The sequence below is a fragment of the Pithys albifrons genome, chromosome 3, assembly GCF_047495875.1.
Source record: "Pithys albifrons albifrons isolate INPA30051 chromosome 3, PitAlb_v1, whole genome shotgun sequence".
Lineage (NCBI taxonomy): Eukaryota > Metazoa > Chordata > Aves > Passeriformes > Thamnophilidae > Pithys > Pithys albifrons.
The window spans coordinates 30,920,752-30,946,667 of record NC_092460.1 but is presented as its reverse complement, the minus strand read 5'-3'; the positions used below and the strand labels follow the sequence as shown (position 1 = coordinate 30,946,667).

General features: G+C 45.7%; 1 protein-coding gene across 2 annotated transcripts in view; it reads left to right on the top strand.

Moving 5' to 3' along the window:
• Positions 1-25,916, top strand: part of LOC139670068 (sodium- and chloride-dependent betaine transporter-like) — a 41,555-nt gene that overhangs the window by 9,799 nt on the left and 5,840 nt on the right. The window contains exons 3-14 of one of the 2 annotated variants that reach the window (XM_071551218.1): positions 3,009-3,143; positions 5,039-5,179; positions 6,587-6,674; positions 8,223-8,355; positions 11,133-11,267; positions 13,890-13,993; positions 15,509-15,633; positions 15,913-16,025; positions 16,526-16,663; positions 17,955-18,057; positions 24,466-24,566; positions 25,641-25,811. In XM_071551218.1, coding sequence (XP_071407319.1) covers positions 3,009-3,143; positions 5,039-5,179; positions 6,587-6,674; positions 8,223-8,355; positions 11,133-11,267; positions 13,890-13,993; positions 15,509-15,633; positions 15,913-16,025; positions 16,526-16,663; positions 17,955-18,057; positions 24,466-24,566; positions 25,641-25,811 — 1,487 coding nt within the window. The remainder of the gene's footprint in view (positions 1-3,008; positions 3,144-5,038; positions 5,180-6,586; positions 6,675-8,222; positions 8,356-11,132; positions 11,268-13,889; positions 13,994-15,508; positions 15,634-15,912; positions 16,026-16,525; positions 16,664-17,954; positions 18,058-24,465; positions 24,567-25,640; positions 25,812-25,916) is intronic. The other variant, XM_071551220.1, reaches the window with a different exon arrangement.

Sequence of the window (25,916 nt, the reverse complement as noted above, 5' to 3'; positions counted from 1 at the left end):
TTGCTCTTCTTTTCCAATAACACTGCAGTGAGATCATTACATGGTTAAAAGTTAAACTTTCTCATAACAATGAAATGAAACGGAAGGGAATAATTGACTGTCACCAACTTTTCTCAGTGAATCAAAATCTAACTTTATAAAAGAAAAGGAGGAATAACAAATTACATGTCAAATATAGCAATAACTTCTTTTTTGTTCCTGTTCTCTAGAGACACCTTGAAATAACACTCTGGGACTTGCTTGTTCCCCCACTCCAAAATTCCTTTCTCTACAAACCATGCCACAAAGGCCTTTCTTTTCCAAGGTTCTCTGAGCTTTCACCAACAGATGAGTGGTTCCACTGTAGTTTATCCCAGGACTTCCAAATTCCTGTCCTTTGTGCTGTTGCTGGAGTTTATTCAAATCAAACAGGAGACAATACAATGTCTTCTCTAAAACAAAATGATGCTGGATAAGAAATGGTTAAAGAAAATGGAATTGGGTTTTTCTTGAACCTGGGATGGTTTTTAGCAGATCACCCAGTCCCCTTCTCCAGTATTTTGATGGGAGGCACTGGAGGCACCAAAAGCAAGTCAGACCAGCATAGGTTAGTAATCACGGGTGGTGCATCTGATTGAACAGCCCATTCTGCAGTGACGCTTTGAGAGAGGAGCCATGGGGTTTGCATGGAAAATTTCTTCCTGAGCTCAGATGGTATCTTTGCATAGTTTATGCCTGTGGTGTCTAGTTCAGTAGTCCTTGCAATTTGTATGCTAATTTGTGTAAGTGAAAAGGCTACTTTTGTTCACTTTAAATATCTATTGAATAACTTTTTTTTTCTTTAATTAAACTACTCTGGAACACCTAAGGCTGTGATTCAGAGGGCAACAAGACTGGGTTTGGGAAAGATTAGAATAGGAGAGGCCTTCCCTCACAGCTCACACAGTGCCTTTGCAGAAGGTGTGTTTCTGCTGTACAAGGTACATTTCTCTCTCCAGGGCTTGAGGGAACCAGATGGCTGACAAACTTGCATGGAATAAGGCACTGTCTTACCCATGACACTCAGATACTCTCATCATTGCAAAAGTCTTTGAAACTGCAAAGAAGACACTTTCCAGCTATGAGTGCTGCATCCCTGTCCCTTTCCCCCAAACTGAAGACTGCTGTCCTGTCACCTTTCTCCACCTTCAGATGTTATGAGATGGTTAGAAAGCTGTGAGACAGAAGCCGTAGAAATAACAGTGCTAACTTGCTGTAAAGCAACCAGCTGCAGCCTTACCTATGGCTGCACTATCAAATTTGAATAATTGCTCAGCATCCTCAACTTCCTATTGTCTCATAAGGAGGAAGAGTCTGTTTCTGGGAACCCTCTCAGTCCTCCAGTGGAGCATCAAAATGAGGAGGGGATCGTGAGTTTCAGCTGGTAAGAGACAAGACAATAGAGGTGTAAGAAAGCCCTCATTGCTCAGAGACCAAAATGGGTCAACCTCTGGGGCAAATGGTATCAGAGGAGAGGGTCTGGAATCTGCTGAAGGACTCGTCTGTGTGCAGGATAATAAAGCTGTCCTGCAGATTTGACAAACAGAAAGCAGCAGCTGCCTTTAGTTCAGCATATGCAGTTCCCATTCCCTGCTCTGCGCAGACCTGGACTGACCCTGGGAACCAGCCTCCTTCCCTCTGGCCCCAGGTCTCCTGCAGCTACCCACAGCTGTGTTTAGGGGAAATTTGGATGTTCCTTGTTAGTGTAAAATTGTTGACTTAAAAACAAGGGCAAGTGTTCCTAGTTGCTAATTGTCACTGGAAGGAATTTCACTGCGGATGCCTGTGCTGGCAGGGGAGGAGAGGGCCTGGGGGGACAATGGCTGGGCTTGGCTGAGAAAGGGGCCCTCGTTGTGCTTGCAGGCAGTTGAGCTGCTCTCCAGGCACTGGCCTTGAGAGGAACTCATGACCAAAACTTTACTAGATCAAGCGACAAGACCTCAACAGTTGTTTCAGTGAGGAAGACAGTCACCTTAGCCTGTTTGGAGCAGAGTGAAAGTGTGAAACCTACACTAAAGATCAGGAGGAAGGTGTTGAGGTGACAGAAAGAAGGTCAGCTGTGAAAATGACATCTCAGCATTAGTTTTGAGTGGAGCAGTGAATGTATTGGGTGTTTTGGTTTAGCACCAGAAAAGAAGGAGAAAAAAGATTCAGACATCTAACAGGGCATGAAACCATTTTTTTCAGGGCATTCAACTTTTGTCTTGTTTTTGTTTGTATTTTCTTATGCTTTGCTTATATTGGTCGTTGTTTCAGCAAAACCCCTGCTCTTTCTCTCCTTCTTCTTCCATTTCTTCGAGGGTTAATCTGAGGACTATTTCAGGCTGATTTCTCTTAAGATGTCGCTCCACATTGTAATTAGAAATTGACTTTGAAGAGAGAAGTTAAACTTCTCCATTTTGAAAATACTGGAAAGATATTCTGTTGCCCTTCCCCTATTTTCATTCTTTTGGTTTCTTCTGCTTTTCAAATTTGATGTGAAATATGTCTCAAGTAAATTTATATCCTGGCAAATTTATTACTTGCTAAGAAATGTCACCAGCCTCCAGGTTTGTATCCTCTGGGCAAGTGGGAGTTTTGCTGTGACTCTCATGAAAGGCAGAACAAATGTGGTTATGTGAAACAAGGACTTATTTTGTTCACCCTACTCCTTCTGAAAACTGGAATTAGGTCAGCAGCATGAAGCAGGGAGAACTTCTCCAACACTCTCTTCTTTTTTTATCCCCTTGCCTACTCTTTACCTCTAGGTTTTGGCCAAGACCAAATGCAGAAGTAGTGCAGTAGCACAAGACAGACCACCCTTGTATTTTTCTCTGGGAAATGATGGAATTGGAGACCTTGTTTCTTTAGCAGAGGTTACACAGTTAATTCAGAGAAATATTTGTGTTTATCTAGCTGATTCCAGCTATGGCCCCAGATCCCTGGGAAGAGATGGTGAGGATAAGGCTTTTGAAGAGGTTTCTGAGGCCACATTTTACCCCTCTCTGCAGGAGCCTTCCTCATCCCTTACCTCATCTTCCTCTTCACATGTGGGATCCCCTTGTTCTTCCTGGAGACGGCACTGGGACAGTACACCAGCCAGGGAGGAGTCACTGCCTGGAGGAAGATCTGTCCCATCTTTGAAGGTCAGTAAGGTTACAAGATTTACTGGCAGCACTTTCTAACAATTAGTGACTCAGAGCCTTTTTTGGAAATGTTATTATTATTATTCTTTTTTTTCTCCTTTATTCTCCCTCCCTCCCTCTCTCTCTCAGCCTTGTTATCCCTCCTGGTGACTGCTTTGTGTGCAGAGGACGTTCCCTGGCCCCTTTGTAGGTGACGCGGAGTGTGTGGTGTTGACTGGGGGCTGTGCTGGCCCAACTGAACCACAGTCTCTCCTTTGAGAAGCTTGGAGCCTGGGAGAGAGGAAAAGCAGGATGTCCAGTGATGCCCAAAGAGGCAGAACAAACTGTTTAGAGACAAAGTTTTAGTCAATAAACAGCAAGGTATTTATTAAGACAACGTTGGGGAACCCTCCGATTAGTATCGGACAAAAGAGCTCCAAAGTCTACAGTGAGAAGCTACAGTATTTATACATTTCTAGTGAGGGATTACAATATTTTTACCTACATATTCATGCACGATTATAATATTGCAATATCTAGTTATAATATTCATAGCAGGCGGAGCTGGGGCAGAGCTGTCCATTTTGAGGAATATTATGAGGGGAGATCCTGTTACTTCATCTGGTGGTGGTCGTATTTTTGCTCTTCATCCTCATGAACTTTTCAACTTGGTATAATTTTGCTGATTCTTGCAGTGGGTCTTGCCAAACATGGTGTTCTGGCTTCTTTCTTGGGATTAACCTGTTCGCTACATGGATCTTTAATTATGACTTCACTGAGAGTTAGATGTCTTCCGTAAATTAAACCTTATCTCTTGGAAACTCCCTGGAAAGTTGGGTGCTTTTAGTAAAATCCCCTAGGTTCTGGCTTTTCTCTACTTCACCAGTTTGCAGGAGGAGGATGGAAGTGTCAATACACAAGCACCTGCATGTAGTCCAGGACAAATAGTGGGAAGAGGACACTGAAGGCTGGCTGGTTTATAGTGCTTTCCCTGCCCATTGCTGTGCCCAGGGCTCCTGTGGCAGCATTTGCAGGCTTGCATGCTCCAAACTGGAGGGAATCACACTGCACACCCCAGTCTGACAGCCCAGAGATGGGATGGGCTTTAGGCTAAGGCATGGGTATAAGAACCAGTACTTCTGGGGCTCTGGGGAAGGTTGTTTAATGGCATTAATATATTAATAATCTAATTTCCTCAATTCTGCTGTCCAGATGAGAGGTTATTATGCAGCTTTTGCAGACAGACAAACCTGTGCTCAGGCAGATTGGAATGCTGGTTAGTTTGCTCAAAAGTGGGTGTTCAGTGCTATTGGAAACTCCCTGGGGAGTCTGGGACCTCCTGTGCTGGAGACCCCTGTGCTCTGGCACAGGTCCAGAGGGGAACAGCACTGGCATCTCAAAGGTCATTGACAACCAGTTTTAAAGAAATTAATTGGGCCTTTCTGGTCTGAGCACTGTTCTGATGTCTCAGTGAGCCATTGGCACAAGCAACACAAAACCAGTGCTGTGCTCCTAAGTCTGTACCTTGACCCCAACACCTTACCTTATTCACCATGTATATTAGCTGTGAGAAAATTTTTTTCCTGAGTCTTCCCAGAAATAGGAGACTCACCTGCATTTCTTTTCTTTAAAGGCTAGAGATGGTTTTCCTGAAGGAGAGGCTCCGCAATGCAGTGGTGTGATAGTGCTCAAAATGTTTTATGTCAGCATGAGGTTTTCTGGCTGTTCCACCACAGACCTCTCTAGACATACCAACAGTGTGTCCTGTTTGCATGCGCAGTCACAAAATCCTTTTTTCTTTCCCTCATGTGGATCTTGCCCTGTTGTCTAGTGAGCCTTGTTGTTGGTGTTGGAAGCCTGATTTGTTGGGAGTTGGTTGGCACTCCTGTCCTCACCGTCTCTGCTTTCCTTTACAGGAATTGGATATGCCACACAAGTCATTGAGTGGTATCTGAATATTTACTACATTGTCATCCTGTCCTGGGCACTCTTCTACCTGTTCAGCTCCTTCACTTCTGTGCTACCATGGGCCAGCTGCAATAACCCCTGGAACTCAGGTACAGCTTTCCTTGGTCAGCTTTTAGTTTCTTTCCAATTGCCATAGACTATTTGAATTTTGTAGACAATATTTTTTGTGTGGATAAGATGCTTTCCTGAGATGCAACGTGATTTCACCAAAAAATCTGTGCTTTCTGGCAAACAGGAGAGGTGGGTGGGAGAGTTTTCAAGTGAATCTAGAGTCCTTCTCATGTGGCAGGAGCTTTTTATTAGCTCTGGTATGACAATTTATCCTACAGTTCTCTTACACTACTCCACTCCTTCAGAGTTATGGAGACAGTTGCTGCCAATGCCTGAACAGTTTCCTCTGCACACTCAGCTTTTGGCTAAATCAGGCCAAGCCTGCACTGGAGGATTTTGACAGTGCAGGTCTTCCAGTGATGGAAACAATAACACAAAACTCTAAGGGCACTGTTTTCCTGGTTTAATACATCTATACAGCCTCTATAGGATTACACTGGCCAGGGTTCTCAGCTTCTCATGCCCACAATTCACATAACTGCACCCAGCAGAGAAGACCTGGCTTTGGTTTTACTCAAGGTTTTACTGGGAAGATGGTGTAGATGTGAGGTAATTCTCATGAACCTCATGCCCTTCACAGGACTTTTTAAACATGTTGAACAGGTTGTTTTGCTTGGCAGCAGCTTGGTTTCCTCCTTTTTTCTCTTATCAGATGATTCGATTCTGTGATGGGTTAAATTTCTCCACCCCTTGAGCCATTCACTTACAGCTTCCTCTGCCCCTTCATCCCAGCAGAGGTAACCAGCCTTTTAAAGAGCTGACCTGATTCCTTCAGCTCCCCCAGTGTGGGTTGGTTTGTGAGGAAAGCCACAGATGTTCTCTTAACAGACACAAGCTTCCCAGCCACAGCTGGGCTTCCTTGTTTTTCCTGGTCTTTTGCTGGTGAAGTGCAAGATGAAGTGCATTTTTGGAATGCATGGCATCCCCTCTGATTTTAGTAATTTCATGTGTAACAGGGTTGGGGATAGCAGAAGGGAACATCTGTGGTGTGTGTGAACATATGTATGCATGTGTGGACAGGGAATGGTGCATGATGTGGGAAGAGAATGAGATTTTCTATCCTGGCTACTCATAGTTGCTATCCCTAAATAATCTGTATTTTGCAGCCATCTGGTTTCCATTTGTAAGAGAATTGTTCTCTCTTTTCCCTTCCCCTTTCCTGAAGCCTTCTGGCTACTGCTGGATTAGAACTTGTAGCTGGGGAGAGCCAGAGTTTAATGAGATGCTTAATGAGATGCAAGGGTTTAATGAGATGTTCTATGGCACAGAGTGAAGGGTCTGCGTGCTGCCAGAGTGAGGGTTAGGGTGCACAGAGGAAGAAGCATTCCCCATGGAGAAGCCTTAGAGAACTTCTCTGGTTCATCAGCTTCCTTTTATTTTGCTAGATCTCTGTGTGGACATTCTGAATAGATCCAGCCTGGACAACAGGACCTTGCCTGCGAACGCCACCTCCTCGATGATTGAGTTTTGGGAGTATGTGATTGCTTTCCCTCTCTCATGCCAAGACTGCAGCTGTAGGAGTATCTGGGTGGTGGGCTGTGCATCTCTGTTGGACCAAGTGAGGTGCCACATGTCAGGTGTAAACATGGGAAGCACAATGAGCTGCCAAGGAGATTGGCACAGAGCCCAGGGGCGTGAGGACTGGGCATACCCCACAGGCTGCTCAATGTGGCTGCCAAGGGTGATCACGTGCACACATGCACAGGTGTGTCCCCTTTCCGGCACCGAGGTGCCTGGGGGAGTGTGGCCACCAAAAGGGGCACCAAAATCAGATAAGAATTCGCTGAAAGCAGGGGATACATGTGCTGGGTGTTGCAGGCTGCTGTTGGTAGCTGAGCATGAGAGGCCACGGCAGACTGAACAGCCCTCCACAGTGAAACAGAAAGGACCAAACTGCCTTTTCCCTTCTTCTGACCACATCTTGCTTGCTGCCTAAGGGAAGTGGTCCATCAGGCTGCTCAGAATCATCCCTGGAGAGCAGGGATCTGAGGTGCACACATGAGATGCCAGATTGGAATTTGAGTTTTGGTCAGAGGGCTGGAGGCAATAAAGCATTGTCTGAGAGAAGGCTCTTGCAGCAGGCAAGACAGTGCCCCAGAGAGGGTCATCACTGCAGCCTGGAGAGTTTGCAAAGGCTGCTGGTGCCACACTGCCTCTCCACACTCTACCAAGGTCTCATAAAGAAGACAGGTGTCAGGGACTCAGCTTCAGCAGCTGTTTTTGTTTTGTTTTGTTTTGTTTTTTTCCATTTATGTGTCCTAAAGTGTCTCTGAGTCTTTTGTCTGTAGCAGCCACCACAAGGCACATACAAAATGATATGCACCCATGGTTGCAGAAAGAGCCTGCACGGTGCTGGCTCCCTTTCCTGCCCTGTACTTTGCACACACTATTTATTGAGAACTGAGACCCCTCTGAAATGGTTGTTCAGATTTTCTGCAGAGATCAAGGGAACCCTGAGGGGACTGGTTTGGAGAAGGGTGTGCTGAGGAATCGTGTGGGGTTGGGTTTCTGGGAACTGCATGAGCTGCAGTGCTGAGCTCTCGTGTGGCCCACCTTCATGATAGTGAATCTTCAAGGAAGGTGGACGAAGGAAGGGTAGGGGATTCATGAAGATCATTTATACTTATATATAGGCTGTCTGTAGTATATGGAGAGGTAGAGTGGTGACCATGGAGTAGTGATGGCATTAGTGGCCTGCTTTTGGTTGAGTAGTCTCTGCTGAGCAGCTGCCAGGGTGGGGGAGAATGGGGGGCAGGTGCTGATTTTGTGTAACATGGATCTGATGGGCATGGCACTGTGGATTTGGAGAGTGGGAGGGTTTGGGCCAGCTACAAGATATGGTGGAGCAGCACCAGCAGAAATGAAAGAGAGGGTATATCAAGGTAGAGCTGGAGTGATTGTCATGGCTGGGAGCACTGGGCAGATGTGTTGTGAATAGTCTGTTAAGACTTTGGATGGGGTAATATGGGAAAGGTCTGTATGGGTGTTAATGCTTCTCTCCCTGTCCCTGGACACTGGCAGGAATCGAGTCCTGGGGCTCACGGATGGTATTCACAAACTGGGCACTGTGCGCTGGGAGCTGGCTCTGTGTCTCCTGCTGGCGTGGATCATCTGCTACTTCTGCATCTGGAAAGGGGTCAAGTCCACAGGCAAAGTAGGAATGGAGATTATCCTCCATAAGCCTCCTTGTACCCATTTTACATTGCTTCCCCAATCTCTTTTCCCTCTTCATGAAGTAGAGGCAGGAGACAGAGTAGCAAAGTGAAAGCTGAAACCTTAAACCTTGTGAGGCCATACTGGTTTACACTGGTTGTGTTTGACCCCTAAGAGGATAAAAAAAAATAGTAGCTCCAACAGGAAGGGGAGAATGGGGAAAGAATTGGGAACTGAGGGGAGTCTTGAGTCAACTTTTCCCTTGCAGGTACCCACAGTGGCTAATGGATACTCCCTAAGTACCCTTGGGAATCCTCTGCTCACCAGTGTGTTGTTCTGGTGTGGCTTGCTGGTGTTTTTAACAAGATCATCTGCAGTGGCAAACTTCCCATCCCTGGCAGTAATTAAACACTTGAGCAAAACAGACAAGCTGCTGCCTGTAACCAGCTCAGTGAATAGATAATGAGTCTCTCCTGCTTCTTTATCCTGCAAAATACTTGGGATGAGAGAAGTCTTTGTGGTCCCCTTTTTACTCTCCCTGGCTCTGCACTTTTAGCTCAGAGGGTCACTTTCTGCATTTTGTTACTGAGTCTGGAGCCAAAGCTCCCTCCCAGTATTGATCCTGTAGAGCAGATGGACTGGTTTTCCTTCCAGAGCAAATAAGTGTGTGATGCCTTGGGCTGGGTATTAGGGACACTGCCATGGCCTTGACTTACTCAGGACCACTTTGCTCCCTGGAGTCACAATGAGATGAGTGAGTCATTAATGATTCTTGTGAGTGTCCAGCAGATGTCCCAATAGCAAAGGGAGGGCAACCAATTCCTGCAACAGATTTTTTTCCTTCAAATCACTATCTCTACTATTGGCAGGTGTGGTACTGGACACCTGTGTTTCAGTGTCAAATCCCATCTGCTCCCTGAAAACTACACTGGACACCCATTTCAGCAGAGCAAGACAAGAGCTTGCTCTGCTCACTGGATTTTTCCTGATTTTTGCTGATGACTGGCTCTTGCTTGTGCTGACCTGTTGTCCACTTTTTCTCAAGAAGGAAGAGCCACACTCCACATCTATGTTGAGGGGGAATGCTCTGCATTTTAAACCTTAAATCTCTGATGTTTCCTGGTTTGCCATCCTCATAAGAGGCATCATGCTGGTCTTGGGAGATTGGGTGTGAGAGGCTGTTTGATCTGCACGTTGATCACGTCAGGTTCCCTTCAGCTGTCAGCTTTCTCCACCGAGTGCTTCCCTGGTGCATGAAACTTGCCTGCAGAAGAGAGAAACTAAGGGACTTCAGTCAGGCTGGTTGGGCCAATAGGGTTGGCAAGATCAGGCCAGAAAGTGAGAGAAAACAGAGTGCACTGGAGTGGTCTTCCTGAGACTACAGAAGATTTTTCCATCCCAGCTTTTAAGATACATGGCTTACTTTTTACCAGCTAGATGTTATGGACATGGTGCAACAACACAGTGTGGGTTTTTCTATCCCAAAATACACTGCAGGTCAAACAGAACAGTTGTCTTCCCTGCAGGTAGTAAGTTTGAGTATTACAGGGACCCTGTCAAAAAATTCAACTGCTTCCTTCTCTATCTTCACTGATAATGTATTAGGATATGCAGTAGAGAGGACCAAGAATTCTGAGTAGGTGCATAACTTTCAACAGCTGCAGATTAAACAGGGAGTTGTTCTTTCTTGAGAGACTGCTCTAATCAGATAACTCTGCCAGACCCTTATGTTTCTGCTTTTGTTATTTAAGAAATCCAAACTTAAAGAAACAATAGTGACCTCAGGAAAATAATTTCAAATAACTCCCTGAAAACTCATTTTCTCTAAAAGCCTTTTTCTTTTATTCATTTTACCCACTTTTTGCTCTATGTTTCCTTTCCTTATGCATCCAGCTGATGTGTACAAATGCTCCTCAGAAGTGATTTCCGAAGGTAGATTTTAATACTTGTGCCCAAAGTGCTCTCATTCTCCTTCAATCAAGGAACAGCAAAAGTACCACGTACTCTCACTTATTCAACCAATTATCACTAAGCAGAGAAAACCCTGTAATTTTAGGCCACTCACTATGAATCCCTGGAGTAAACAAGCTTTCACATTACTTGGATGAATTTGAATAATGAGTGAATGTTAGGAAGTTTCAACTTGCTCACAAATGGATTAGTGATGATTAATTCTACTGTAATATTTATTTGCATCACACACAAGAAGAAGTGAAAGGAAGGTATTACAAAAATAAGCATCTACATTTTCTTTAAGTGCTTTGAGGTGCCCCCATTTTTTACCTGTGAGCTTAGAGGCATTGAAGGGATGAGACTGATGCATGAGCACTTCTGGAAATGAGACTTCTCAGAGGTGTCTTAAATTGGACAGCTAAAGTTGCTGTTTAATTTGGAAAACTCTTGCTGGGCATAGGACCATTTTAATAACTCCTCATTAAAACTCAGTGACAGGAAAAGACCTGGGTTTCTTCTGCAGCTCTAGAAAGGTGAAGAGAACAGCTGGAATGCAGGGAAATTACACTGACTGGAAAGAGAAAACAAAGCAGCACAACCAGTGGCAGAGTCTTGGATGAAGAACAAAATGTATTAACTAAATCACCAGTGGGACATAGCCTTGATTAATTTCTTTCCCACCCCTCTTCTATGCTAGCAGCAGCAGCAGCTCTATCCAACTACAGATTCCAGGGCTTGCTGGGTGGGGTCCTGCAGGTGAGATGAGGTGATGCCTGCATCCCCTCCCTGCTGACCTTCTCTCCTCTTGTTTCCCTGTGCCTGCAGGTTGTTTATTTCACTGCCACCTTCCCATACATGATGCTTATCATCCTGCTGGTGCGAGGAGTCATGCTGCCAGGGGCTGCCGAGGGCATCATCTTCTACCTGAAGCCAGACATTTCCAGGCTGGCAGACCCGCAGGTGAGTGGAGTGTCAGGGAAATATAGGCCTTGAGAACGTTTTCAGTGCCCTGGCCTTTGGATCTGATGCTAGCTGATCATCTAGCTGTCTTCTCTGAAAGGAGACCAGAGACCCAACACCCTCAAATTTCTGAGAGAGGTCTAGTCCACCAGCACAGCACAGCCCTTTTCCTCATTGTCTGCTACAAGCATGTGTGTGTGAGTTCGTAGTAAATCTTGCCAGCGAGAAGAATTCGAGTCACAGCTTACAGGTATCACACTCAAAAAGACAGTTTATTAAAAAGCTCCAATGGAGAGAAAAAAGACAGGTAAAAGCTCCTCTCTAACTTACTATTACAGAATATATCCCTTACTTTTTCCCACCCAGAGCTTCATCTTATAGGTTGAATTACAGTGTCTATAAAATTCATCACAGCTTTAATTGGATGACACTTTTAGACAAATGTTCACCATTGCTATAACTACGTTATCTCTCAATATTCCATTCTCATGAGTGGAATAACCCAGAGCCTTCTTATCTCCTTTGTTTTTGCTAGTTATTGGTCTCTTACAGAAACTAAACTTGCACCTGCCAGCAGGCTTTAGAACCTGTCTGTAATTCTAAAAACGTTTCTTCTCAAGTCAGAAATCTTTCTTCCTCTCCACAGTCTGCCGAATATGAACATATTATGTCATCTCCACTCAGAGGCTCAGCAAAACCAGAAGAGTATATCAAGTATTTAGCATGTATCACATGATGGTCTTTCTGACTATTAAATGGAAATAATGAAGTGAAGGGGGATATAATCTACAACTTTTCATTTTTTTACTTGCCTAGTTAGCACTTTGTTTGGATCCAACAGGGCCCTCCCAGGAAGCGTGGGATCCCTGTGCTTGCAGAGACCGAAGGTTGTCCAGTTTGTGTGCGGTTGTGCCCCAGCTGGGCAGTGAGTTCCTTTCACCTGTCCTGGGGTCTGGTCCCATCTGCCTGGGTCAGGGGCTGGCCAAAGGGTCCCTCCCTGCCACCACTCATTTGGAGCTCATGGAAACCTTGTCCACCCCTGCAAGGAAGATGTGTACCCAGAGATGGCAACTACAGATTTAAGGCCAAAGGTGCAGGCAACCCAGGACCTCTAAAGTAGCCTAAATTGGCAAGATGTGGGCAGCACTCTTGGGGGATGCACAGGGCAGGCAGCAGGACCCCCCTCAGAGGATCACCCAGGAATGTTTTTTTCCACACCTTTCTGTAGCAGTACGTGGCTTCTCTTCCCCACGTGGGATCAGCAGTGCCCATGGAGGTGTTAATACAGACCCCCTCTCAGAAGAGCATTTAAATGACACTTGCTGCTAATTATACCACCGCTGAATCTTTTTGTGGTGGCAGCCAAGCAATAGACTGAGCCCACAGTCTCAGCTGAGCTTATGTGTCTTGCCAGATGTCCAAAGCTCCAACTGCTCCCTAACCAGCTGCCAAGCTCACTGTTGTCCCCCAAATTGCTTTCAGAACCATCTATGTGTTGTCAATACAAAATCTGTGGTGCACTGAAAGCAAAAAGCCAACTGAATGTAAGCGGCATTTTGATATAAAAATAAGTACCAGTGGGGTGACTGGGACTGAGTGTGTTTTATTCACAGTCAGGGCTTATTCACTGAAAACCTTCCTATCTTTCACAGCCTAAATAAAGCTGACATGGTCTTTCCAGGCTGCTGCAACCCAGCATAGCAGGAGTGAGATCCTGCTACTGCGTTGCAGTGGAATGTGGGATTTTGGTTAAGGTAGGATGTATGTCTGTGCTTGAAGGTCTGCTGTGTAGGTGCCTGTCCATGAGAAATCTGTGTGAATTTAGGCAGCAATGCCTGGGCTGGGATTCTTTGAAGGCTACAGAATTCCAGCTGCCTGGATGTTTGCAGCTGGGGGCTGCTTGGAGGAAAAAGAGTGAGCAAGGAAACTGGAGGCAGTCAGAAAGGTGGGCTGTTTTCCTACCCACCTGCTAACTTGCCCCTCTCAGAGAGGGCCTGAGCACTAAGCTGCAGCTCAGCCTACAGTTCAGCTCCTCCACAGAGGAGAGGGCTGGAGCAGTGGTGAAGCCAGCTCAGCTTTTCCCATGCAAAAAACTCAGCTGTTCCCAAAGCACGGGGGAATGTGGTTGCTTGACACCCCACTGATCTGGAATCTCTCAGCTCAGCAATTTTCTGCCCTTCGCCCTGCACTGTGGCCTCAGAGATGCTGGGAATTAGACAGGGGAGCAGGCATTGTTGATGATGTTCTAGTTTGGGGTGACTCACCAGTGGCTCTGTGAACCTGGACCACACAGGGATCACAGACTTCAACACTGTCAGCTTCAACTGGACCCATGCCATCAGGAGTACCATCTCTACCCTGAATGCAAAGGTATAGGATGGAAAAGTGATGTCACCTTGCATGTGGTGTGAAAATGTGGTCCCTTTGGGAGATTTTTCCTAGGGGATTTCTAGTCCTATGGCTCAATTTTCCCAGATAGGAATCCCAGTTTCTTCATTCACTGATCCCCTCTCTGTCTCACAGGGTTTGTTCTCCACTGCTGGAGGGGTTGTTGTTGGCAGGGCACAGCCATTTATTTAGTTTGTTGTCAGGTCTAGAGACCACCAGCCTTCTCTGTTCCAGGTCTGGATGGATGCAGGCACTCAAATCCTCTTCTCTTATGCCATCTGCCAGGGATGCCTGACAGCTCTGGGCAGCTACAACAAATACACCAACAACTGTTACAGGTAAGAGGAGCCTAAGCTTCTTGTATCCTTCTGGAAATTTGATCAGGGACAAACAGCACAGGGCTGCATCAGAGGCAGCTGGGGAAGAGCTTGGGTCATGCTGCTGTGACTCGTGAGCTGCTCACAGAGCAGGAGCTGTAGAGAACTCTGCCCAGGGATGGAGAGTGGCTGAGAGAACAGAGTTACTCCAGAAAATGGCTTTAATAGTGCTCTCTTGCATGAGTCAGCTTGAAAACAACAGACTGGAGGACAGGGAGGAATGAAAATGTAGAGTGTTTTCATCCACTGGGTAGACAGCACAGTCTATTTTGACATGGTGAGTGGGCAGGGGTGACGCGGCCAGCTCTGCTGTGACTTGCTAGGCAGGCGAGGTGGTACAAAGAGGATGGCAGGGCCCACTGTCTCCAGTGCTTTACTGCCATCCGGGTAATGTACTGCCAGTGGCCTTTTGATCCTATCAAGGAGGTTAATCAAGTCTGTTTGGCCTTCTTCATGCCGTTGATTACTGATCTGTTTTATCCATGGCCTGACATGGAGCTCAGTGAAGCCAATAGGACCATTTGTGACATCTTCCACAGAGCCCTGAGTAGCAGGGGCTTTTTTATTCCTTCATGTGTTGTTCCAGCACAGATGGGAAAATGCAATTGCACTTGGGAGACATCAATCACCTTTCCTTCTGTTCTCCAATAGGTGCTGCCATGGCTATTGTTCAGGCAATTAATACTTCCCCCGGCTCTCCTGAAATGTCTCTGTCACCAATGGAGCAGTGGACTGACACTGTCCTCTAATTCTCTAGGTGTTTCGAGCTGGCAGCTTAGCTCTGGGTGGCCCAAATGTGCTGGGTGTCCACACTTCCCCATAGCAGCTGGTGCTGTGGGTCAGCCCTGGCAGCTGCTCAGGCAGGATTCTGGGGTTTGGGGCTTGCAGCCCAACCAGCTCATTTTCGCAGGCAGCAAGTGCACACAAGTTCAGGACAAGCAGCATAGCACATTCCAGCCTCCATATGAGCATAGTTAATAAAGACAGTGTCAACACAATCCTTGTCAGGTGAGGATTTTTGTTAACCCGCTAGCCCTTTTACTTTTACAAGTGCTGAACCTGTATGTGTTCATGCTTCCAGATGCTCCTCTTTCTTGGCTATGTCTACTTTTGCAACTTCTTCCCTCTTGTAATTCACCATTTCCCCCATTTTCACTTTGTTTTTCTTATTCTCTTAACTCTTATCAACTTTTTTGTTGCCATGTCCCTGTGTATATCATTGTGTCCTCCTATTCACAAGCCACTGGTGGTGCCTCCTTCTCCCTCTGCCACATACAACCCTATAACTGTGGAACAGTGAGGCACAAGGTATGTAGGCTGATATTTGGCTCTGTGCTGAGCTTTTTACTTCTGAGGGGGTTCAATAACAACTTTGCTGTTCCTTGTCCAACTGGGAAAGCTGAGTACAGATGTGATCCCAAGTGGATCCATTATGCAGTGGGAAACACTGATTTCCCTCTGGTCTCCTCCCTGCAGGGACTGCATCATGCTCTGCTTCCTGAACAGTGCCACGAGCTTCGTTGCTGGCTTCGCCATTTTCTCTGTGCTGGGTTTCATGGCTCGAGAGCAGGGAGTACCCATTTCAGAAGTGGCTGAATCAGGTAGGTTTTTCTGAGCCAAGGTAAAACAACAAACCTGAAAGGGAGGGCCCTTTTCTGAAGTGAAGCCTGAGATGTCATCTACATCCTCTATCACTATGGGTGTTTGCAGAAAAGTCTGCAGGACCAATGCTCCATGACACAACATTCAAACCTGCATGGGCAAGAAGCCATGGTGATATAAACTTTGAAGAAATATGTGAACTTACTCTGTGCTGCTAGGTGGTGGTGGCAGGTGATGGTGTGGGGGGCACACATAGTCATCCTGTGGTCTATTGGCAGGTCCTGGCCTGGCTTTCATAGCCTATCCAACAGCAGTAACAATGATGCCCGTATCTCAGCTCTGGTCCTGCCTCTTCTTCCTCATGCTCATCTTCTTGGGACTGGACAGCCAGGTACAGGAAATGCTCCATCTCATCTAACACCCAGATGCTAGTCGCCACCCTTAGCACTCCCCGTGGAAGGGGGAAGTGGGACTGTTTTCTCCCAGCTGCATCCCACCAGAGTAGCAACCTTTGTGTTCTCTTCTTTCTGGTGTGCCCAGCTCTTACCATCTCATACCCTGTTATGCCAAGAACAAACCCCAGCAGAGCTCCCTGCAGAGCTCAGAGTGCAGCCCTGGTGTGATGACACAAGGGGAGCAGGGGGTGTCCTGGCATGTCAGCCAGGCATGGTGCTCTGCTCAGGCTCTGCTCTGCAACACCTTGGCCCCTCTGCCTGGAGAATCCGGCCTTTTTCCTCTGTTTCTGCTGGCCCTTGGTGGAAGCAACACAGATGAAAAGAGAAAACAAAAAAAAAAAGGATTTGGGTGGTGGGAGGCAAAAAGGACAGTGAGAGGAAGTGTGTGCTTGGGGAAGGAGAGACACTGATTTTTGTGACCTGTTTTCTTCTGCAGTTCGTCTGTGTGGAAAGCATGGTGACAGCTATTGTTGACTTGTTCCCAGGAGTGTTTCGGAAGAAGGGGCGCCGGGAGCTGCTGATCCTGGCCATTGCAGTCATATGCTACCTGCTGGGCTTATTGCTGGTCACTGAGGTAAGAAAGGCATAGCTGGCTTATACAGCTGAGCACCAATACCCCCGCTACACAGCTCTGGAGATATAGGCCGGCTCGTCTTTGATGCTGCTAATATCTTACATTTCTAATGCATTAGCTGGTGTCTCTCACAGCCAGTGCTGCTGTGACCCTGTGTGATGCTGGTGCACTCGCTGCGCAACTGAGCCTTCCAGAGAGACGTCCCACAGCCCAGAGAGGCTGCCTGACACACAGCTTTGTGCAAATGCCAGACCTGATAGCTAAAACAAGCTGAGCTGTTTGAAAACAAGCTCTTCTAAGGGCAGTGATCATTTGCTGGCTGCTTTCCACACAAAGCAGAGCAGCAGGAGGGGAGCCTGGGAGTAATGGCTGTACCATAACCCTGCCTGAGCCCTTGGGAAACCTGTGATCCCTGGGACCAGAAGAAGCAGAGCTGTGTCGGTGCAATGTGCACAGTGTTTGCACTGCTCTGCAGCTGAGAGCCGAGCACTTCTTCCTGCACAGTGATGTGCTGTGCTCTGTGTGCACACCACACACTGGGGTGGGGGTCTTAGCACTTCCCCATGCTGCCTCTCTGCACTGTTTATTGTCAGGTAATTCCTGCTAAACTCCTTAGGCACTGATGAATGATCCTCCAACAGGATCCTGGCTAAGGATCTGCTGAAGGCAGCTCCCACTGCAATCGGTTTGAATGAAACTGTGTGTCTAGAGCTCTTCAGCATTATTTGAAAGCATCTGCTTGACTTGGAGGGGCTTTCTCTTCAAGAAATCACAGGAAAACCATCAGTGGCCTGTAGAGGTAGTGGATGGCAACCCTGCAGGGCTCAGCTCAAAGGCAGCGGCAGCAGGGAAGCCACATGTCTCTGCCACTGCAGGGCTTGGACCTTGAGCAGGATATGAAGTTGGATGAAGGTAACGTGAGGTATCTGAATATCCTGGTGCTCAAGATCCCAATTTTTTGGGTGCAGAGTTCTGCATTGCTACATGGTATTTTGAAAGGAAGCTGGAAACTTGCTAGCTGATTTAAAACAAGCAAACAAGCTGGCTTCTGCTCCTGTGAACTTAGAAGCCAGTTTAGACCAGCAGTATCATTAAATGGCTGTGAAATACTCTTCTGCCACCAGGCCTGACTGTATTTTTGGGACAGAGTGGGAACAGCCCCAAGAGAAGGCTTTCCTCCCACCTCCTCTAGATTCAGTGTTTTTGCTGCTATTTTTCTGCTTGCCTCACTCGTTTTCTCTTGACATGGAATAGTCTTGCCATAGTTCTGTCTTCTCTACCTCTTCAACAGGGTGGCATGTACATCTTCCAGCTCTTTGACTACTATGCTGCCAGTGGCACGTGCCTGCTCTTCCTGGCTATTTTTGAAGTCATCTGTATAGGATGGGTGTATGGTAAGTGGAGGACAAAAATCTGTGTTGCTCTTTCTCATGGCAAGAATGGGGGGTTGAGATGTGGGAGTGGATAAAAAAGATCCTCAGGGGGCAAAAAAATGCAGTAATTGCCTTCTTTCTTGTTTGGTTTTCACTGTATTTCTTTGCAACATTTCTTAATTGCTCCACATAGAGAGTAGGAATGTTTTTTTCCTTCTCTGTAGGTGCCTCATTTTGAACTACCTTGCTGTTTTTCCCATCTGCCTTTGAATTAGAAAATCAGTTATGGAGGAGTGACTGAGTGACTGCTGTTCTTAGGTGTCTGTCCCTGTCTGCTTACACTGTGCATTTAGTTTAGTCCAATCAGTTAATGTAACACAAAATGCTGAGATGCAGACCTGGTGTGTGTTACTTCTGCGATGATACACACTTCCTGTTTGCACAGGCTGTGATGGCACTCCTAAAAGAAATAGGAGGGAATGCATTGGCTCTCAGTGAAGTCTGTACCTAAACATCTCAGGAACAGAAGTAAACTGAGCCAAATGAACTAGGAGGAAGAAACCAACTGCTTGTTAGTGTGTGGAGTAACAAGAGTATCCTCTGATATCCTGCAGGAGATCTCTTCCTGAGCGCTCAGTTCATCTCAGAATTTGTGTTGGGGCTGATGGTTTTCGAACAAAGAGTCTGGTTGGTGTGACATAGGGCAGCTGCACTTGGTCCTTACCTTTATGGAGCTGCATGAGCTTGGTATCTGTAAGACTCATGCAAAGCTATAGTAGGTGCCAGCTTAGACCAGACCCTCAACATCCCACAATCACACATCTGGTTCCAACTACTTCAAGCAGCATTGCCATCCTAACCTAAGGAAAAGACTGCAAGCAAAGCATCATGCTGTGTCTTAATGGTCAGAATGGATGCTCATGAAGGAATACGATAGAAGAAAAATAAGGATTTATACTTTCTGTGAATGTTCTTTTAGCTTTTAACAACTTGTTACAGAATCATGGAATGGTTTGGGTTGGAAGAGACCTTTAAAGGTCATCTAGTGCACCCTCCCTGCCACTTTGCACTAGACCAGGTTGCTCAAAGCTCTGTCCAACCCGGCCTTGAACATTTGTGATGATAGAGCATCTACAGCCTCTCTGGGCAAGTGTTTCCAGTGCCTAAGCACCCTCACAATGAGAAATTTCTTCCTTATATCCTCACTAAATCTCCTCTCTTTCAATTTAAAACTGTTAACCCTTGTCATATCACTGCAAGCCCCCTTTATATATTGAAAATCTGCAACAAGGTCTCCCTGGAGTTTTCTCTTCTCTAGGCTGAGCAGCCCAAGCTCTCTCAGCCTGTCTTCATAGGAAGATGCTTCAGCCTTCCAATCATTTTCGTGTCCTCCTCTGGACCCACTGTGACAGGTCCATGTCTTTCTGGTGCTGAGGGTCCTAGAGCCAGGTGCAGTACTCAGATTGTTGCCCAGGGATTTCCACAGCCAGAAGTGAAATCTATTTATTTTTCTTCTGTTACTTTTCCCCATTGACTCGGCAAAGCATTTATCATCCACAACATGCTGCAGCAAGGAGTTTCATGGCTTGCTTAAATGTTGTGTGAGAAGTCACCCTCTTTGCTTGCTTTGAATCTGCCACCTGCCCATTTTGTTTGGTGCCAACTTTGGCTTATTAGAGACAGTCAGTCCCGTGTGCTGTCGTCGGTGCTTACAGTTTTATAGAGCTTGCATTGGCTGCAGTGCAGTTGCTGATGAAGGGGTTATCAGTTTCTCTGAATGCTCCAAATGTTCAGCAGGAGCCAATTGCTGGTCTGGATGAACTCCCTTACTGAAATGGTAGCTGATCCAGCTGCTTGGAGTTGACCTCCAGGGAATGCAAGAGAAGCAAATATATAAGAACCATTTGTTTTAGAGAAATGTCCTGAAAGGGAAGCTCACCTGACAGCTTGCAATACCAGACCCTGGCCAGATTTTAATTTAGAGTCACCTTCTGCCCAGTCCTTCTGAGATTTATAGGGACATGAAGATCTCCATCCATCTGTGGCAGGGCTTCGTCATCACCACATTAGGTAAATTCATTAAACTGAATTATACTTTAATGAATGGAGCGCCCCTGCCATTTTGACAGTCACAGAGACCACATGCCTTTTCTGATGACCCCTGGAGAGGAGCACTGGAGAGGAGCACTGGCAGACAATGAGAAGCAGGAGAGGTGATGCTGCACCAGCAACCTCAAGGGAGACAGAGTTATTGGGAACAGAGAAATGGCCCTTTTCCTCACCACCACATGTTCATTTGTACCCCTCCACTCAGTGGGATTTTACCCTCTTGATGTTCTGCTTTGCAGCCACTGGGATGGTTCTCATCCAAAATGTAGTCAGAGAACCAAGGTAAGGCATTTTAATGGAAAAAAAAAATGCCTGGTGCTGATTAAAGTTTTTTTCCCCCAGGCTCAGAATTGGCAGGGCTGAGCCTCTTGCTTGCACTGTGAAGAATTACAACATTTCTGCTAACACAAATATGCGTTCTGAGTTTCCCCTCTCCCAGCACATACGCCAGCCACCCACCACTTGGCAGCTTCCTCGTGCTGCCAGGCAGCTGCTCTCGCAAAGATCTGAGGAATTCCTCACTTGCTGCTCTCTGCCTGTGAAAGGATCATGCATTGGACCTGCTGGTCGTGTTCTCTAGAGAGGAATGCTGGAGGGATTTTGCTCCTCTTCATGCCCCTTCTCTCCCTTCCACTTTGGGACAAGCAGCCCTTCTATAAGCAGGCATGGGCTTTGAGCACTGAGATTCAAAATGTGATGCCACTGGAACATGCTCCAGAGAGGATGTTTCCCAGGCAGCCACAGCACACATATTAGGATTAGCCATTCCAGGAGAAAGCAAGGGCCTCAATCACTAAAAGACATCCGGGGCTGAAATCATTAGGACTGTGTACAAAGCTAAAGCAAACTGATGCCAGTGGGTACCTGTGGGCGGCCCCAGGGTAAACCTGTGTTGTGCTGTCATAAATCTCCCTCTAAGTTCTATTGCTCACATGCAGTGTGGATTCCAGAAGCAGCATCCTCCTTCTGCCTGGATCCTGCCTGTCAGGCTTGGCCTGGCTCTGTGTACTTTATCCTCTCAGATGCACTGGCAACCTTACATGCTGATTTATGGACAATAAGGGGTCTGCTCTCTGCAACTGGCACCCAGGGGATGTGCAGTGGTTGCAGTGCCACAAGGTCTCTCTGGCTGGCTGTTTGCACAGGTTCGGTGCAGGTGTTGATGCTGCAGGTTTGAGACAGAGGGAGCAGATATGAGCTTAGCACTATGGCATGGAGCCAGAGTCATCACCTATTGAAATTTTGTGGATGCAATTTGATATAGATGAATGCAAATAAATGCAGATTGTAAGAAAAGACAAGGAGGGATATTTCTTAGATTCCAAACTAGCAGATTTGTGAAACTCACTACTGTTTTTTGAATATTGTAAAAATAAAATTAAATCTTTGTCATAGAATCATAGAATCAATTGGGTTGGAAAAGACCTCTGAGATCATCAAGTCCAACCCTTGGTCCAACTCCAGTCAATTTACCAGATCATGGCACTCAGTGCCATGTCCAATCTTAGTTTAAAAACCTCCAGGGATGGGGAATCCACCCCCTGTCTGGACAGGCCATTCCAATGCCTGATTTCTCTCTGTAAAGAATTCGTTTCTGATATCCAACTTAAATTTTCCCTGGCAGAGCCTTTCACTTTGGGTCTCGCTGTTGTTAGAAGCTACATAAAATGAGAAGGACTCCATAGGACAAGACATAAGGATGTAGGCAAATCTCTAGCAGGGTTCATGTGAGATTTATTACTGTGAATTTATGTAGCAAAATTAAATGATTTGTCAGAAAAGCATGCAACCACTTTGAAGGTATACAGGATTGATCAGCACAAGAGAAGTGGTACCATCATGCATGGCTGACTGTCCAGCGCCTGTATACCATTCTTCTTTGTCTTGGGATATTGCAGATAACAGCAAACATCCTTGTTCATTCCAACAAAAATCTCTTTGAGGAAGTCTTTAAGGTTTTCTCTGCAAGAGCTTTATCTAATCCTTCTAATGTGGTGGGAAGGAAGGGCACATTCCTCCAGCACATGTCCTCCACCTTCTAATTTGCTTGAAAATCCAATACTGAGTGATTGAACCAATGACTTCTTAAATTTGATTATTTTTTCATCTGCCTGTGAAACTTAGAATATATAAAATCTCCTGTTCATATACTGTCTGAGAATGTTCATGTCAGTCCTCATTGTTTTTTATCACATCACCTACAGTGGCCATGGAAATGCAGGACCTGATGGTTGTACTACAGAGAAAAGGGATAAGAACAGGTGGAGGCACAAGATAACAACCTTTGTTTTGGGTTGTTTTCTTGGTGGAAGATGGATGTGTTTGTGTTCTTTTTGTTTGGCATTTTTGTATTTCTTTAATTGATATGTCTCTTTGAATAGATCCTGGATCCAAATTTGCAGGGAAATGTTATCTGACACAAAGTTGTATTATAAATTAATTTACCTGTCCCATCTGACATTACAGTGTGTTTCTGTGGAAACACTATATGGTATAAGACAGTGTGCTGTGCTCATATTCTAAACTGCAATTCACATCATTTATGTATCTTTTTTCACCCTGTGGAAGATTTCAGCTTTTTGGCAAAATGAATTTTATATACCATCTCCTTTCATCCCCAGTATATTTTCAGAAATGCTATCTGAAGCCACATGATATTTACAGCTTGGAAGCTCTCTGGTGTAGGCTGGGCTCCCACACAAGGTTGCATGTCCCTTGATATGCCAAGCTTGTTGTCTATGCTTGAGGCTACTTGTTAACTTGCCAACTCAACACCATGAGGTGTTCAAAGAACTAGCCCCCCTAGACTAAATACTTCAAAAAGCTGGGTTTAAATGAGATTTTCTGCAAGCAGTACTCATGGGATATAGAAAATAATGCAAAGAATTACCAAAAAAAAAAAAGCACGCATAATATGCTTTTGTAGAAAAATACTTTTAAAGGAAACAAAGCCTGGGAATTTAATTCTGAGACATAAAAACCACAAACTGAAATACAACTTAAAAAACCTCAAACACTGAAAAACGTGGCTAGTTCTCTAGGCACATATTTTGCCCAGTCCAGCCTTCTGCTGTTAAGATGCAAAGCAACAAGGTTTCATGACACTTGAAGGTGAGAACCATGGCATGGCCATGACTTCACAGATGGATGAAAACCCCCAAAAGCAGAATCCTTCTTTATCAGCTAAGCATTATGACAAAACTTTAATAAGACAAATACAGTTTTATCTCATCCTAGAGCTGCTCACCTTGTAGCCTTTTTTCTGGATAGGTTAGATCCATTTTTTTTTTGTCTAGTATTGTTGCCATATTTTACCCAAGGCAGTCTGGTATAGTATCTGTGATTAGTTCTAATAAGGAAGGTGTTATGAAATCTTACCAATCTTATGAATGACTTTTTGATTTTTCTGCATTTAAATCTCTTTCTGACCAACATTAGGTTCTTGATTCTTGAAGACATCCTAGAGCTTATTACAAAGTCTGCTGAATTCCATTACACTGTTGCCTCTATGTGACATTTCATGTATTTCCTCCATGTGCTTCGGGCTAGGAAGAGTCAATGATTAGAATCTGGCCAGTGGCAGGACTTTTAGATGCTTTTCAGAGATATATCCCACTCCAGCACACCACGAGATTTAGGTGGGTCCCACATACTCTGAACAACATAATCTAGTAAGTGAAACTAATGAGAAGGCGATGATCAGGCACCCACCAGACAGCCCTCACTGGACAGTACAGCAGCACTTGCAGATGGAAGGTTTGGTTCCTGGAAGAGTTTGGATTGTCAGTTTATGCCAAAAATAAGGTGTTCTGTGGAAGGTAGCCTCTTGATGACAGGAGTCATGTCCAGCTCAGTGGGGATTCTTGACAAGTATAACAGCGTTACCCGTTTACAAAGAGAGGATTGTTAGGTGTCCCCCACTCTCTTTGTTCCCATTAGCACTCTACCCATGTAATACCATGTGCTCAACCTGCAAGAGCTTTTCCTTGCTGATCCATAAACCAGACATCACTCCTTTCCTTGTACCAGTCCTTACCAGTACATGGGCTGCATCCTCTCCCTTACAGCTGCTGCTCTCAGGGATTGTGCATTTCTTTTTTGTCAAGCTTTCTGACAATTTGTGGATGAAGTTAAAAGCTTCCATCTCCACTGAGCCACAGATGGGCCTTTTCAATGCCAGAAAAGCCCATTACCTGCTGCTCTAGTGTTAGGATAGCCATGTTTTTACCAGGAGTAAACACTGAGGAAAAAGAAAGTTGGGAGCTGATGTGAATAGTGATCTGACCTCTGTCTTTGTCTCTGTGATGGTTGGTGGCCAAGGTGCCAACCGCTTCTACGACAACATTGAGGATATGATTGGTTTCCGGCCATGGCCCTTGATCAAGATATGCTGGCTGGTGTTCACCCCTGGTCTGTGCTTGGTAAGTGCAATTATGACAACATGGTGTGTTACTCTGAGTCCCTGAGCTCTCAGTAGAAAAGGTTGATTTGTCTCCAAGGTGCTGCTGTAATCTTTTCAAACTGCTGTGAAGAAGCATAAGCTTGTCCATTGCTGAGGTGGCTATTTATTTCCTTTATAAAGCCTTATGTTACATTAATTGAGCCTGAAAAGCCACTTGTTTACTGTGAAGGCAAAGGGAAATGTATTCTCAAGGCCTGGAGAGGTTTCGTCAAATTACTCTTGAACAGAAGACTAGTGAGAATTGCCTTGTTCTGAAATACTTGCTTCAGCCTGTATTTCTGGGACTGCCTGTGGTTCAGAAATACCTTTCCACAGCCATTTGCTTTTTATGTCATTAAACCTCTTTTAAAACTTCTGTGACTCTGTTCAAAGAAAATGGACCCAAAGCCAGGCAAGTTCTTGCCTGTTTTGAATTTATGTCCAGTCTCACTCCACTGACTTTTACATGATTTCTGAGCCAAATTCTGCTCCTGTATCTGATGTTGAAAGTTGTTTTCTTTGATCTCAGTGGGAACACAGATGGAATCTATAGCTACAACCTACAAAAGATTCCAAGTCCTCCATACTTGGGCTCCAGCAGGACTTGAAGATCAGGGAAATTTTCAAACCAAGCCTGAGCCAGCCTGAATCATCTGAGAGTTCTGTAGCAAGAGAGCCTTGTGAGGGGTAAATCTGTGCCCATATGGTACTCCTGGAGGGCTTCTGCCAGGGAGAACAACAGTTTCTGGCTTTGACACAAATAAATTGCTGTCTTAGTGTTGCTAGACCCTCAAAGCTGTTGCCAACTTTGCTTACACTGAATTCTTAGGAAGCCTGGAGGCTTTACACTGTGGAGATGCCTGGCCCTGGCTCAGAGACAGCTTCTTGTGCAGCCAGCATGCACCAAACTCTGCTCACCACAGGTAGCCAGGTCCACGTTACCTCATGCAGACAGCACACTCACTGCCACACAACTGGTGCTTGCAGGGTGGCCAGGCTGCTGGGCTTGGCTGCTCTCCTTGCTCTGGTTAAGTCTGTGTTTTCTCCTCCTCAGGGCGTCTTCCTGTTTTCCCTGATCAAGTACACACCCTTGAAATACAACAATTCCTACGAGTACCCAGCCTGGGGCTATGTGGTGGGCTGGCTGATGGCACTCTCCTCCATGGTCTGTACTCCTCTCTATGCCATCTTCATCCTCCTGAAAACCAAAGGACCCCTGAAGCAGGTACTGGCATTGTGGCCACTGGGCACGTTGCTGTTGCTTCTCCTAGATGGCTCATGGAAGGACCCCAGGAAAGATGCATATCTTTCCTCTGAGAAGGCAAGGAAG